We start from the raw sequence: 13,514 nt of genomic DNA, 5'->3' as shown, positions 1-13,514 counted from the left end.
CTTTATGAAAATATTCCACCTCTGCCTCACCAATTGAATAATAACCTTATTTCATTTCTACCAATTGTATGAACAAATTAAGTTAATTGACCAATATCTTTTAAACCCTTGAAAATTACCAGACCATTAGAAAACAAAAATTAAATAATTGGCTGCTGAGTGCCTACCATTACTGGACAAAATGCCACTGGAAAACTCAGCCACAATGTTCAGAATAGATAAGCAGCTCTGTTGGCTCACTGTAGAAGGGTCTCCAGGCTCATGGGGCATAAGTCTTCAGAGTCTTTCCACCTTTTCCTCCCCAGGAAAACCACAGATGGATAAACTCTAAGCTAACTCAGGGGAACTGGGAGCAGATCTGGGAAAGGGTCAAAGACGAATGGCATAAGTACTCCAGGCCTTCAAACAATTCCAAATTTAGTTCAAAAAGTAGAACTATTGCTAGGTGACCTTTCAGGGCAGTATACCAGGGAATCACAGAGTGGCAAACAGCACAAACATGGCTCTGGGCTAGAGGTGCAGGTGCCCAAACCCAGTGGGTCCAATCTCCCCTTCTAGCTCACCAAGAGATTCCACTTACAGCCAAGCAAGGGTACCAAAGACTGGAATGACTACACAAGATCATCTAGGAAATGTCCTTAGGGGGTTGGCACTATGTCAGTGTACTGTGGGCTCTGTGAGGGCGAGGGCTGTATCTCAAGCTTCTTCCTATTTCCACTTAGAAATCACCCAATGATTGCTTTCTTATTATGAGTGGTTAGTTTTTTTTGAGACCCTGGATCTTAAAAACATAGTTCTTCAAATAAGAATAGGCTTATATGAGACATTGACAAACACCACTCCAGCAGATCGAAAGTGCCCTCTGAATAGCATAGCTTAACACCCAAGAAAAAAAATAATCTCCAAATTAAAATGAGGCTTCAGATTCTCCCAAAGTGAGACCCTTAGGAGAGCTATCATTACCTGGGCTGGGGACCCAACATAGGAGTCCCAGAGAGCCCCATCCTTCCTTTCCCTTCTTCCCTCATTGCTCCTCCTGACTTCTTCTTACTCCCTATTATAGAGGTGTATCATAAGTATTATTAAGTTAATACATATTTTTAAAATAATAAGATACAATAAAGGTGATTAGAACATACTCAAAGCTAAATCTTGAAGTAAAATATGACTTAAATACATGAGATCTTCATTCAATGAGAGCTGTGAAAAGCTAAAAAGCAACAAGGAAACACACAGTTAATACATTTTAAAATCCCACATGTGAGATTCTGAATGTTTAAGAAGTAAGAAAAATGGTTAAAATTTTTCATGGCTGGGGGTTAACTCATTAGGGCCACATCACCCAGATATGTTCTCTAAATTGTCTCCATTCTGGTCCTGTTCAGGATAGGATTGACCCAGAAGATGCTTAAGGTTTTCTCAGGGATCTTAGGAGTAATGGAAGCTTTGGTGGTTTTCAGGGTGGATCCAAGAGGAGAACAATGGCCCATGCCTCCTATGGGAACTCTATCTAATGCCCTGGCATTACATGTAGTGTAGATTTACCTGTGTCTGACTCACACTCCCTTCCCCATTATAGGTCTAGAAACACAGAACTTCTTATCCATTAACACAGGAACACAAGCACTCAAGCAGCTTGAAATTACTTCTGTGTGTGTGTGTGTGTGTGTGTCTGTCTGTCTGTCAGTGTCTGTGTGTGTCTGTTTCTATGTTGTATCTCATCCTGCTAGCTAAATTCTAGTGACCCCACAGCCTCCAGGCCTGTCAACTGACCTGGCAGCTGGTATTCCTCATGAAGCAGAAAGCAAGATCTAGAATGCACTCTGTAAATGACTAGAGAGGTGTCCCTTCCCTTCTTTTCCCTTGCCTCACCCTTTCTCTCCACCATTCCTAAAAAAGGACATCTTAACAATTTGCTATAGGAAAAAAAAAAGGAATTTGCTGAGAAATCTGTTACCAAAGAAGTATTTTCAGTCTGCAAGTAAATGTCTAGTTGTGCACATTTCCATCCTTCAAAAATTCCATTACATGTTTCCTTGTTTGTACCTTAAAAACAGAAACACGAGAGCAACCATCTGAAAGTGGAGGGTAAAAGCAAAGTCATGACCTTCTAGAAAGAGTTAACTTAACAGCTCAGATGGTCAGGATCCATCAGGGGCTTAGCTCTGTGTGCTGGGGCCCAAAGAGTAGGGGCATCTTCCTGGATACAAGCTCAAGGAACTGGGGGTTGCAATGGGATACTCACCAATGGCCAATTTCCTCAGCTCCTCCCCTAAAATGAACTCAGCAGTCAGACCCATAAGAACAGCTTTTTTGAGGGTTAATAATAATATCCTAAATTGTGTGCAAGTCTTCAAAATGTAAAAAACATTCATTATGGCCAAGGCTCTACACCTATAGACTGGGAGCTAAGCAAGACCAACTCCCGCCTGAACCTAAGCTTGAGGACAAGCCCCCACTACAGGGGCGTTGAGGACCACCTCTTTAGATCCTCCTCAGTGATAACTAAAATTCAGTTTTCCCCTAAACTTGAAGGACCATTGCCCTTGAACTCCTCTGCTCAAGTATGTTTGGGCAGGGATGTGCACTAAGCATAACCAAGGCCTTTCTCCTTCAGCTGGCAACACCCAGGGTAAGTTAAGTGCATAAAGGTTATCTTAGGAGACATAGCTCATTTCAAAAAACAAAACAAAACCTTCCTGCACAAAATTCGGAAGAACTCATTTGCCACGGGTGTGAATTATTTAATGTGTGCCCAGAAATGGTCCTGAATAGAAAATGCCTTTGGGTCCTCACTAGATGTGAGACACACCTATGCAGAGTCCACTCACAGTGATCTCCCAGAACCTGCCCAGCCTATGCGTTGTATTTCTTTCACTTGTTTCCTTTTGCCCTCCCCTGCCACGGTGTTGCTCCTGTGTTAGCCGAGACCTAGAATACCAGGCATCTTCGTTGGAGACTCATTACAGCTTATCTCTATCTGCCTTTCTTTAAAGCCAGCTGAACATACCCAATGCTCTCCCTTTATGGTAAGACCGACCCTCCTGACCACGCTGTTAGCTTCTGTGACCCTCCTCTAACACCTCCACCATCACTCCCCACCCCGGTCCCCAGAGTCTCTCGGAGCCCAGCCTCGTTCCTGTTGCCGTTGCATGTAGCCACCATGTCGTGTCTGTCCTGCCCTCTCCTGCCTGGTCGTGTGTGAGCCATGAAGTGCTGTTTGTGTAATGGTGTTCTTTTCCCTCCCTGAGCTTTTCTCTGGGTGATAATTCACTGTGATCTTGACCATCTAATGAGCCACCGGGAGAGAATTGGACCCAAGGGCCATTTCCTGTTAAACATTCTGAGGACTCCACTGGCTGAGTCTCTAGCCTTAATCTGATGTGGGAAATTTGTGCAGGGCACCCATAAGCACCATGGTAAGGGCCTCCAGAGAAAAGAGGAAAGAGAAGGATAACAGAAAGTCAGATGATGACTTCCCACTAATCATCCAGTGTCTGTAACATCTGGCCTCCTGTGTGCTCAGTATTTAAGGCCACAGTAAAATGTGTAAGGTGGAATTTATTACTGACAGTGTAGCTGAATATCCAACCACTCCAACAAATATACCCATGAATTTTTCTAAATTGCTGAAGTTCATTAAAATTAGGCTATCCCCACTTTTCTACAGCGGGCTGCAAGCAGAAAAACGAACTCAGTAGTTTGATTGGAACACTCCTGATGTAGGAGTCTATGATTCACTTTGCCTAAAGTGACAGATACCACTGGGTGTGACCTTGAAGCCTCCTTGGAGCAACCTTCTCCAAAAAGCTGCCATCACGTTTTAAAACTGAGCCAAGTGTGAGTTTTTAAAAGGACGAGTGAGTAGGTCAATTCCCTGAAAGTCAGCAGAATGGGGGCAAGATTGGGCCGGCCGGTGGTGTCTCCTAACACAGCCCATCCCAGGCTGGCTGGAAGGCTGCCAGGGAAAGGCTGAGACTGGATGTTGTACCCTACTTCACAGAGGCAGCCACTGGGGTCTGCTTCTTCCCAGCAGTGTCATTTGGCTTCTTAGAGGACGTTTTTGTGTCTACATGGAAATGTGCTTCTCCTCCTTCTAGAGTGTTAGGAAACTATAGCTACTTGTGGAGACCAGGGAGGGTGGTGAACCCAGCATGGAATTCAAACTGCAAGCTTGACTTTTATTTTTTAACTTATTGGATCCAGATGCCCCTGTAGCACCAGCTTCTCAAACTCTTGACACTCAGAGCTGAAGTTCCCCGCGTAAGCTTGTTCTTTCTTCTTTTTTCTCCTTTCCCGAACATAGTGGAACTGACAGCTGAGTTATAAAACCCCAAGCCTCCTCTGCCTTCTCCTCTGGGGGAACACAACCTCCTTTTAAGGAGAGAAAATAGAATTTCAAGTAGATACATGGGTGATAGAAATGCGGAGATTAAGGGCATCAAAGACTTCAAAATATACAGGCAGGGTAAGGGCCCAGGGGCAGGATGAGGAGTCCCATCCTGAGTCCTGCGATAGCCCATGAGCAGGCCCCCAGATGCCCACATCACCCTGCCTAAGGGGAACAGGCCCACTGACAGGACCTGAGGCAGCTGTGGTTTGAAAATAGAAGAAATAGTGTGACTCCTCCCCTGTCTGGAGAGGCAGACAACTAGGAGAGACCCTTCAGACATGGTTTCTGTGCAGCCTTCCCAGGGCAGAGTGAGGGTGTGCCGACACGTAAGCTGCTGCCTCTGAGGTTTTTGCCACCCTCGTGGGTCTCCCATGCTGAACAGGAGTAGTAGGATGGGTGGCCTCGGGAACCACCAGCCATGTCAGTGACAGCAGACCATGGGATTAGAACAAAGGGCATTTGTGCTAATAGGATTTTCAGGGGTGCAGACAAGGTGTGGATGTTGTCAGGATCTGGCCTGGAAAGGACTAAAAAGAAAGCAGAAAGGTGAATCAAGAATGGGGAGGGCAGACACAGATCCAATGACTGCAGACTCCTCCTCCCTTGAGGGAGGCACAGGACAGGAACAGTAACAGGAAGCCCAAAGGTCCATTCTCTCCTGGTGCTAACAGGGTTGGGTGAGCTGCACTAGCTCTGGGGAACAGGCAAGTGGCTCCCAAGGGGCTGCCACCACTGGCTCTCTGGCCGGTGTGGGCAAAAAGAGGGCCAGGGATCAGTCCATGTTGTTCTTAGGTCTGGAGGCAGAGTGTGACAGGGCAGTCTGTATTGCCCTTGAGCCCTGGGCAGGCACGTGCCCCAGCCCCAGGCCCCTCCAGGTCCAACAGGCTCGCCCTGCTAGCCAGCAGACCCCCAGCAGCACCATATTCCTGCTTCCACTTGCCTTGGCCTGGATTCTGTCCTTCTTCACCTTCCCCTTGCCCTCAAGCTTCAGAACTCCCCTGAGGAGATGATCTGCCCTAAGCAGAGCCCCTTGGTCCTCTCATATGGGGGCGTGGACTTTAAGGCTCACTTTGAGGGACTACCCCCCCCACCTCACCCTGCCTGTGCCCCCCACCCCTTCTAGGGTCTCCTACAGCCTGGAGAGGGTTAGGGCCTCTTAGAAGCCCCAGGGCAGAGGGGAGTAGAACAGCTTCAGAGCCCAAGGGGAGGCAAGGGCTGGGAAACAGTCACCATCAGAGCACTGAGCACTGAGCAGCAACCCTATTCCTACTTTCCCTGTAGCCATGTGGGAAGAGGTAGCACAACAGGAGCTCTGGAACCCCAAGCTGCCAGGGCACAAGATCCTGCAGTGGGCAACGCACTCCAATCCTGTTTGCTGTCAGCCCACCCGGCCCACCAAGACTCCCAGTACAATCATTCAGGGTCTGGGATGGAGGCCATGACCTGACCCGCCCAACCACCTTGCACAGAACCACATCCCGCTCCGGATGCACGTCCCCCAGCCAAGCCAGACAAAAAAGAGGCTGGGCTGCTTCCTCAGCATTCAGCAGAGGCAGGATGCACCCAAGACAGCTAGCTCTCAGCCTAGGAGATTTCAAAGCATATGGAAGTTCCTTATGGAATCTTCTGTTACTCCACCTAGGGGGTTAAGAATTAGGACTAAAAGGCAAAAGAGGAGAACAGATAGGGTTATGGGCTCAGGGGCCTGGGCACAACTTGGCTCTGCAGAGACCTCAGGCCTGAGTTGTCTACCTGGAAAAGGTGAGCATCTGGTCTCCCATCTGTGACCCAGTGGAGAGAATCTAGTGCAGCTAACCCTTCCCTGCCTGCCTCCACCCCAACCAAGGGCTGTGTTGCTCAGAGCAGGGCCCACCTCGTTCTTGCCCCTCCCCTCTTTGTTGCTGTGTTAACTACCACCTCCTATTGCCGATGGATTCCAGAACGCAGAGGAGAACTCCCGCATCTCCATCACCTTCTTCCGCCTCTTCCGGGTCATGCGCCTGGTCAAGCTGCTGAGCCGTGGGGAGGGCATCCGGACCCTGCTGTGGACCTTCATCAAGTCCTTCCAGGTAGCCACCTCCACCCTAAGCGGGCTGCAAGGAGAAGAGCCTCTTCAGCTCCCCAAAGGTGGGGCTGCACAAGGGTCTCTGCCCATCTCCTCCTGGGCTCCCTGCGTGGGAGGCGAGGTGATGCTACACAGGAAAGAGCACCCCTAGGGGTCCAGTGTGGGGCTCACACTGCTGCTCGCCAGCTCTGCCCTTGATTTCCTCCTGTCTATAATAAGGTCATTGGGCTGGATTTGTGGTTTTCAAAAGCAAGCTCTTGGAGCCCCAGACTTCCCCAAAGTCAGAGCAGAGAAGGCTGGGAGCTAAGGGGGAGGCTGAGTGGTTCTGCTTTCTTCTCTCATCTATGTATTTTTCCACAAGAATTTACTGCACAAAGAGGTTTTATGGTGGAAAAAATTTGAAAAACATGGGCCCAGATGATCTGATAACCTCAATGGCCCTCCCACTTTTGGCATTTTTAGGATCTGGCTGTTACCTGCCTCCCAGTAGGCATTTCTGCGGTGTCTGCTGTCCATACCTGTTTGTGGACTTAGCCAAATTCTCCAGGACCCCAGTGTCACTCCACTCAAGGAGAGACAGTCCCCTCCCAGGGGCACAGGGTTGCCTAACTATAGGATCAATTCTCTTTTCTCAGCCTTTATTTTCCATCTGTGAAAGCAGAATAATGGTCGCCCCTGGCCAACTGGTTATGTAAGTCTGAAGTTAAAGAGCAGCAGACTCTGTGAGGCCACTGGAATTTCTTGAAGATGACAGTGTAGGGCCCCTGCAAGTGCTGCCATGCTTCCTTAGCCCAGCACCAAAGGCAGCTTCTCCCTGCCCATGGAAGCACCACTGTCAGGCTTCCCAGCACTGAAGGATTCCTTCCTTGTCCCATGCTATGGCCAGTCTAAGCCCAGGGATGGGCATGGGAGTGGATCCCTGATCTGAACGTGCCCGTAACAGAAGATGCAGTCAGAGGAAAGTGCTCTCCAGACAGGTGCCTGCCTCGCTTTGGAATTCTATCCCAAAGGCATAAATAAACACCCTTCCAGGCAGCCTCCTGCCCTAGGAATCATCATCCGAGATCCTTGACTGGATCAGCCTTGCTGCACTCCTCAGAGCCAGCTGTCCACCCACCAGCCCCAGGCTGGCTCCCCACTTAATGATGGCCTGCAGCTGCCCTCCCTGCCACCCCCAGCCCACTTCCCCCCAACCTGTGCCATGCCCTGCCCACTCCCTGGGAATCTGAGGGTTCCGGTGAGAGCAGGACTGGTAGCTGGCCCTGTCGGTGGGTGCACCCCTAGGGTCCCACAGCTATGATGATTATACAGGCCATACACATTTCTCTGGGCAAGGAAAAGGCAACAGACAGGGCTGTGTGGCTTGAACGTGGATCAGGAGCTCTGACCTCACAGAAAAAGCATTCGTGTGATCTTGCAATGCCATCTAGTGGTGTGTGGGCAACTGGCAAGGCATTTCCCAAATTCTTGGAATCTCCTGGATTCCAGAGTCAGCCCTGAGCCCCAGGGCTCTCTCCCACTCTCCCCGGGAGAAGCAGCAGAGACTCTGAAAAATGAAGTTGTCTGAGCTGCCAGGCAATAATACATTGAGTGAATAAAATATATGGGACCTAACAATGTGGAAGGCATTACATTAAGCATTTTATAAACCTTAAATCATTTAAACTCCACAAAACCCCTGAGAGGTAATTCTTCATTCTTCTCATTCTTCAGAAGAGGAAACTGAGGCTCTGAGAGGTTAAGTAATATAGCCCAGCTCCTATGGCTAGAAAGTGGTAGAAATAGGATTTGAACCCATGATCTTTCTTTTATTTTCCTTAGTAATTGTTTTTATTACAACTAGATCATCATGCTACATAAAGGAAGGGTGTAACCAGCCTCTACCCCATGCCTCCCCAGGAAAACTTGGTGTGTATCCTCCATGGCTTTCTCCTTGCTGTACAGAGCCTAATTGGAGGATGTCTGCTCATTCTTGATAGTTTTTATTAAAGCAGTATCATACAATTTCCCTTACTCTGCAGCCTGATTTTCTCGGTACACCACACTCACTGCTTCTCGGGCAATTGAAACCAAGGGAAAATGGGAGGTCAATGCCATGGTTCAGACCTTCCCCCATACGCTGAACTTCTGTGGGGCCCTGGGAAATGCCACCTCCCAAAACCAGGCCACAGTGCCCCCTGGGAAGGGATCTGGCCAGCCATCTCCCTACTGGTCTCACGCCCTGTATCCTGTGCTTCCTTCCAGGCTTTGCCCTATGTGGCCCTTCTGATAGTGATGCTGTTCTTCATCTACGCAGTGATCGGGATGCAGGTAGGACAGCTCTCCTGCTGCTCCTCCGCTTCTACTTTCTCTTCCCAGCTCCCAGCCCCACTTTCCGGACACCTCCTCCCTCCTACCTCCCTCTTGCTCCGACTGTCCCTCCCTATGCTTCCACCTCTGAGACAAGAAAGTCACAAGAATTAGAACATCCTTTCAAATGGCAGCCTTATAGATAGGAGGATGAATGGCCAAGTGCGGTACACAACTTCTCTCTCCTGCACCCCAGGCCTGGCCTCTGCTCTCAGGTAGGGAAAAACACTCCAAGATTAACACCAGGGGCCTCTGTAGAGACAGCCCTTCCAAGAAACAACACGAAGGGTGTGTCAGACAGCACCCCTCCTTTTGCCCAGGTTTGCCGGCCTGAGAACTAGCCCCCAACCCCAGCATCATTACGGAGAAGCTCATGACTGAGAGGGAGGGAGAGAGGGAATGGAAGAGTGAAGGAACAAAGAAGGAGGAGGGAAGAAGGGAGTCAGGTGGGCAAGCTGTCCCCATCAAACACGCAGCAGTTTCAAGGGCCCCCTCACAGGTGCCCTCACACTCTGTGGCATTCTCCAGCTGGCCTCTCCTCAAGGCTCCAGAGAGCTCCCACAGCCTAGCACTCACATTGGCAGGGAGCTTTTCCTCAGCAGCTCCCTAAGGAAGATTCTCCTACTTATTCCTTGCAGAAAGACCTCAAGTTTCCTAGGCCGAAATCTTTTGAGATGAGAAGAGCTACCTTAACCCTCACCAACGGTGGCAGCTTCTAGGATAGTCATATCTTTAAATGGTCATAAAAATAAGGAGGCCCCTAATTTCATGGATAAATTAAGCTTGCCCAAGTCCAGACTGCTCTGAAATCCAAGAACTGAATTTGGAAGAGTGTTTGGGCATCTGGGCTGAAATGGCAAAGAAAAGGAGGCCAGAAGCGTAAGTCTTGAGGGCCTAGCAGTGACTGTAATCAATACCACAGCGCTAGACACTTGCAAGTGGCTGCAAGAAGATCCTAGGCATTCTCACCACACCAAAAAAAAAAAAAAAGTTACCTGTGTTAACTGTGTGAGGTGATGGATGTGTTAATTATCTTGGTCTTGGTAACGATTCTACATTGCATTGTACATCAAATTACTACCACATTGTACATTTTAAATAGATACAATTATCTTTGTTAATTATTCCTCAATAAAGTTTTTTGAAAGAGAAAAAATATATATTCTCAAGAATCTGCAGCCAGAAGGAGGAGGAGGAGGGGAAGAAGACCAGTGAACCCTCTGTCCCTACACAAAGCAGGGTGCTGGTTGCAGCTTCCACCTGCTCTTAGCCCAGCTCCCAGTGGCCCACAGGAAGTCCCATGGGTACTTTTCCTCTTACACCTGCCCAGTGTGGTGGATGGAGATCAGGGGCTGGATAGGTCAGCAGGTGCCTGCCTCCATGAGGCCCTGCCAGGTCATGTCAGGGGACTCAGTTCAGCTATGGGCTGGATTGACCCACAGTCAGCTGTGACCCCTAAAGAGATCATTGAACAATGAGTGTCCACCATGCACTGACTTACTCTCCTCTCCCCCTGCTTAGGTGTTTGGGAAAATTGCCCTGAATGACACCACAGAGATCAACCGGAACAACAACTTTCAGACCTTCCCCCAAGCTGTGCTCCTTCTCTTCAGGTGAGTCTCTGAGGACAGATGCATACAAACACACCTACATGATGCAGCCCTATGGTCTGGATGCAGAATGAGAGGGAACTCTTCCAGGGGACTGTGCAGGGAGAGAAATCTGTTGTTTCATTGTTATTTGCAATACTTTCCACTGAGCTGCCCACTGGTCACTGGCTAGTAACCACCCAAAAGCACTAGGTCGTCACAAGTCTAATACTGAAAGAACCGTGGTTTGGAAGCCAAACAGGCTTTAAGCCAAGATTGTGACACATTCGCTGTGTAAGACACCTAACTTCTCTGAGTCTCAGCTCCCTTGCAAACAAGTACAGCTATACCAATGTCAGTGTCATTTGCTGTAGTGGGTTATTATGTCCTCATGCACTTAGTCTCCTCCTCATTTTAGCCAGCCATGAGCCTTCACCCCTCTTGGAAGGCCACCACCTCAGGCCTAGCTGGAGAAAAGAGTGTTTCTCAGCCTGCTCCTGAGTGAGTGAGTCTATGCTGCAACGTACTTCTTCCTCATCTGACTCCTAATGACCTCTTTGGTCCTTCTCAGTTTCCTGTTCCTCACAGCCTGGAACTCTGGGGCCCCTATCTAGACCAGGGCTGGCAGATGAGAATGATTTACCCCATCTCCTGGACCAGACGACTTCTAAAGTCCATTCCAGATCATATATTCTACATATTATGGCCCTGGGAGAGGCAGTAAGCTCTCTACCATTCCCTGGGCTCCCTTTCCAGAAGATCCAGAGATCTATCAGACAGCATCACTTTCACCAAGTTCTATCAAATCCTTTCCCCACACCCAAGCCCAAGTATCATTGCTCAAAATGTATTAAATCAAAACACTTAAGCCTGTGCCATATTTAAATATCAGAGCTGAACACAGATATAAGACTGAGCACATGGGTCTATCTCCCCTCCTGTCCTAAAGCCCTTGATGACGGAAGATATTTCTTAAAAGAATAAACCCATAACAATACTAAGGTTGGGGGGGGGACATGAAAGAGTGCTGTTACTGAACCAGGAATGTTGAGGAATTTCTAAATGGAAGAAATCAGATGGGGTTCAATTGACAAAGGAACAAGATCTGAAGAAAACACCTTCCCAACAATGTGTGGCCTGTGAAAAAAGTGAGAGCACTTCCTGGATCCACAGGTGCACAGCACAGGAGAGACCATGACCAGGCCAGCTCCTCAAGGACCTGTATTTGGAGAGCATTTGCTAATGCTCACAAGCTGAAAGCAGCAGCACTGAACATCACACCCCTGGGCTTTGGGGTCTGAGAAGTAGAACAGGTCCCCCCAAGGAACTCCACCCTCAGAGATGCTACCTTCCCACCTCACCTGACAGCACATCTTCTCTTTCTTCCATGATCTCCAAAGAGTCTCTCTAATGAAAATTTGATCCACAGAGTTGTGAACTGGGTTCTCAAGCACAAATAACAGTCAATAATAATACCAAAGTACTGGGGGGAAACTAGTATCAATAAAGAAAGTCACCATGCTCAATTAGCAGATGAATGAACACATGAGGAGGAAAAAGAATATATGAAGCTAAAAGATTTGAAAATAAATATAATTCATATCTTTAGAGAGATTGCAGAGCATATTACATCTGTTAAATTAAGAAGGAGGAGGAGAAGTGTTTTCTTTTAAGTTCATTTATTTTGAGAGAGAGAGAGAGCAGGGGAGGGGCTAGGAAAGAGAGAGAAAGAGAATCCGAAGCAGGCTCTGTGCTGACAGCTCTGGGCTCAGTCCCACGAACTGTGAGATAATGACCTGAGCCAAAACCAAGAGTCAGATGCTTAAGTGACTGAGCCACCCAGGCAACCCAGAGAAGTCATTATTAATAAGAACAAATTAAAGAAAGAACTCAAAAAAACATACAGTTGTTGAAATATTCAGAAAATGGGCACAGCTAAAGAATGAGGTACTGAGCTGAAAGGTCAAACCAGGATTCTCTTAGTACACAGCCAAAGGGACAAAAAAATTGAAAATATAAAATAAAAATTAACACATGGAGGATAGAACTGAAAATCCCATCTTTCTAATACAAATTCAGCTAGAAAAGACAGAAGGAATGGAGAGAAGGAAATGAAGGAATGATCAAAGAAAATTTCATATAAAGATCTGAGCCTTCAGATTGAAATGGCCTACTAAATGCAGAATAAGTTTGTCAAAAAGTCCCTTAGACACATTATGATGAAGTTTTAGAATACCAAGAATAAAGAAAATATCCTTAAAGCTTCCTAAAGAAAAAAAATACTTTCAAAAGTATTCCTGGGAATGCAAGCTGGTGCAGCCACTCTGGAAAACAGTATGGAGGTTCCTCAAAAAACTAAAAATAGAACTACCCTACGACCCAGCAATTGCACTACTAGGCATTTATCCACGGGATACAGGTGTGCTGTTTCGAAGGGACACATGCGCCCCCATGTTTATAGCAGCGCTATCAACAATAGCCAAAATATGGAAAGAGCCCAAATGTCCATCGATGGATGAATGGATAAAGAAGATGTGGTATATGTATACAATGGAGTATTGTCAATCAAAAAGAATGAAATCTTGCCATTTGCAGCTACGTGGATGGAACTAGACGGTATTATGCTAAGTGAAATTAGTCAGTCAGAGAAAGACAAAAATCATATGACTTCACTCATATGAGGACTTTAAGAGATAAAACAGATGAACATAAGGGAAGTGAAACAAAAATAATATAAAAACAGGGAGGGGACAAAACAGAAGAGACTCATAAATATGGAGAACAAACAGGGTTGCTGGAGGGGTAGTGGGAGGGGGAATGGGCTAAATGGGTAAGGGGCACTAAGGAATCTACTCCTGAAATCATTGTTGCACTATATGCTAACTAATTTGGATGTAAATTTAAAAAAATAAGAAATAAAACAAGTTAAAATTGAAAAAATACCAATTTTCATTATACTTGGTATTAGCAAAAGTACATACTAGAAGACAAAAGAATAATATATTCAATATTATGAAGAAAATGTACTTTTGGACCTAGACTCCTATAATGCAGCCTAATTAGCACTGTAACAAAGCAAAATAGATTCCAAAAGCATAAGAACCCAGAAAGTTTACTC

The 13,514-nt window shown here is 47.1% G+C and overlaps 1 protein-coding gene across 4 annotated transcripts in view; it reads left to right on the top strand.

Moving 5' to 3' along the window:
• Positions 1-13,514, top strand: part of CACNA1C (calcium voltage-gated channel subunit alpha1 C) — a 658,891-nt gene that overhangs the window by 606,109 nt on the left and 39,268 nt on the right. For all 4 annotated transcript variants that reach the window (XM_049627025.1, XM_049627026.1, XM_049627022.1 and 1 more), the window contains 4 exons: positions 2,997-3,029; positions 6,334-6,462; positions 8,703-8,768; positions 10,329-10,420. In XM_049627025.1, the coding sequence (XP_049482982.1) occupies positions 2,997-3,029; positions 6,334-6,462; positions 8,703-8,768; positions 10,329-10,420 (320 nt within the window). The remainder of the gene's footprint in view (positions 1-2,996; positions 3,030-6,333; positions 6,463-8,702; positions 8,769-10,328; positions 10,421-13,514) is intronic.

The sequence above is a fragment of the Panthera uncia genome, chromosome B4, assembly GCF_023721935.1.
Source record: "Panthera uncia isolate 11264 chromosome B4, Puncia_PCG_1.0, whole genome shotgun sequence".
NCBI lineage: Eukaryota > Metazoa > Chordata > Mammalia > Carnivora > Felidae > Panthera > Panthera uncia.
The sequence above is the reverse complement of the archived record's forward strand: the minus strand, read 5'-3'. Positions and strand labels throughout refer to the sequence as shown.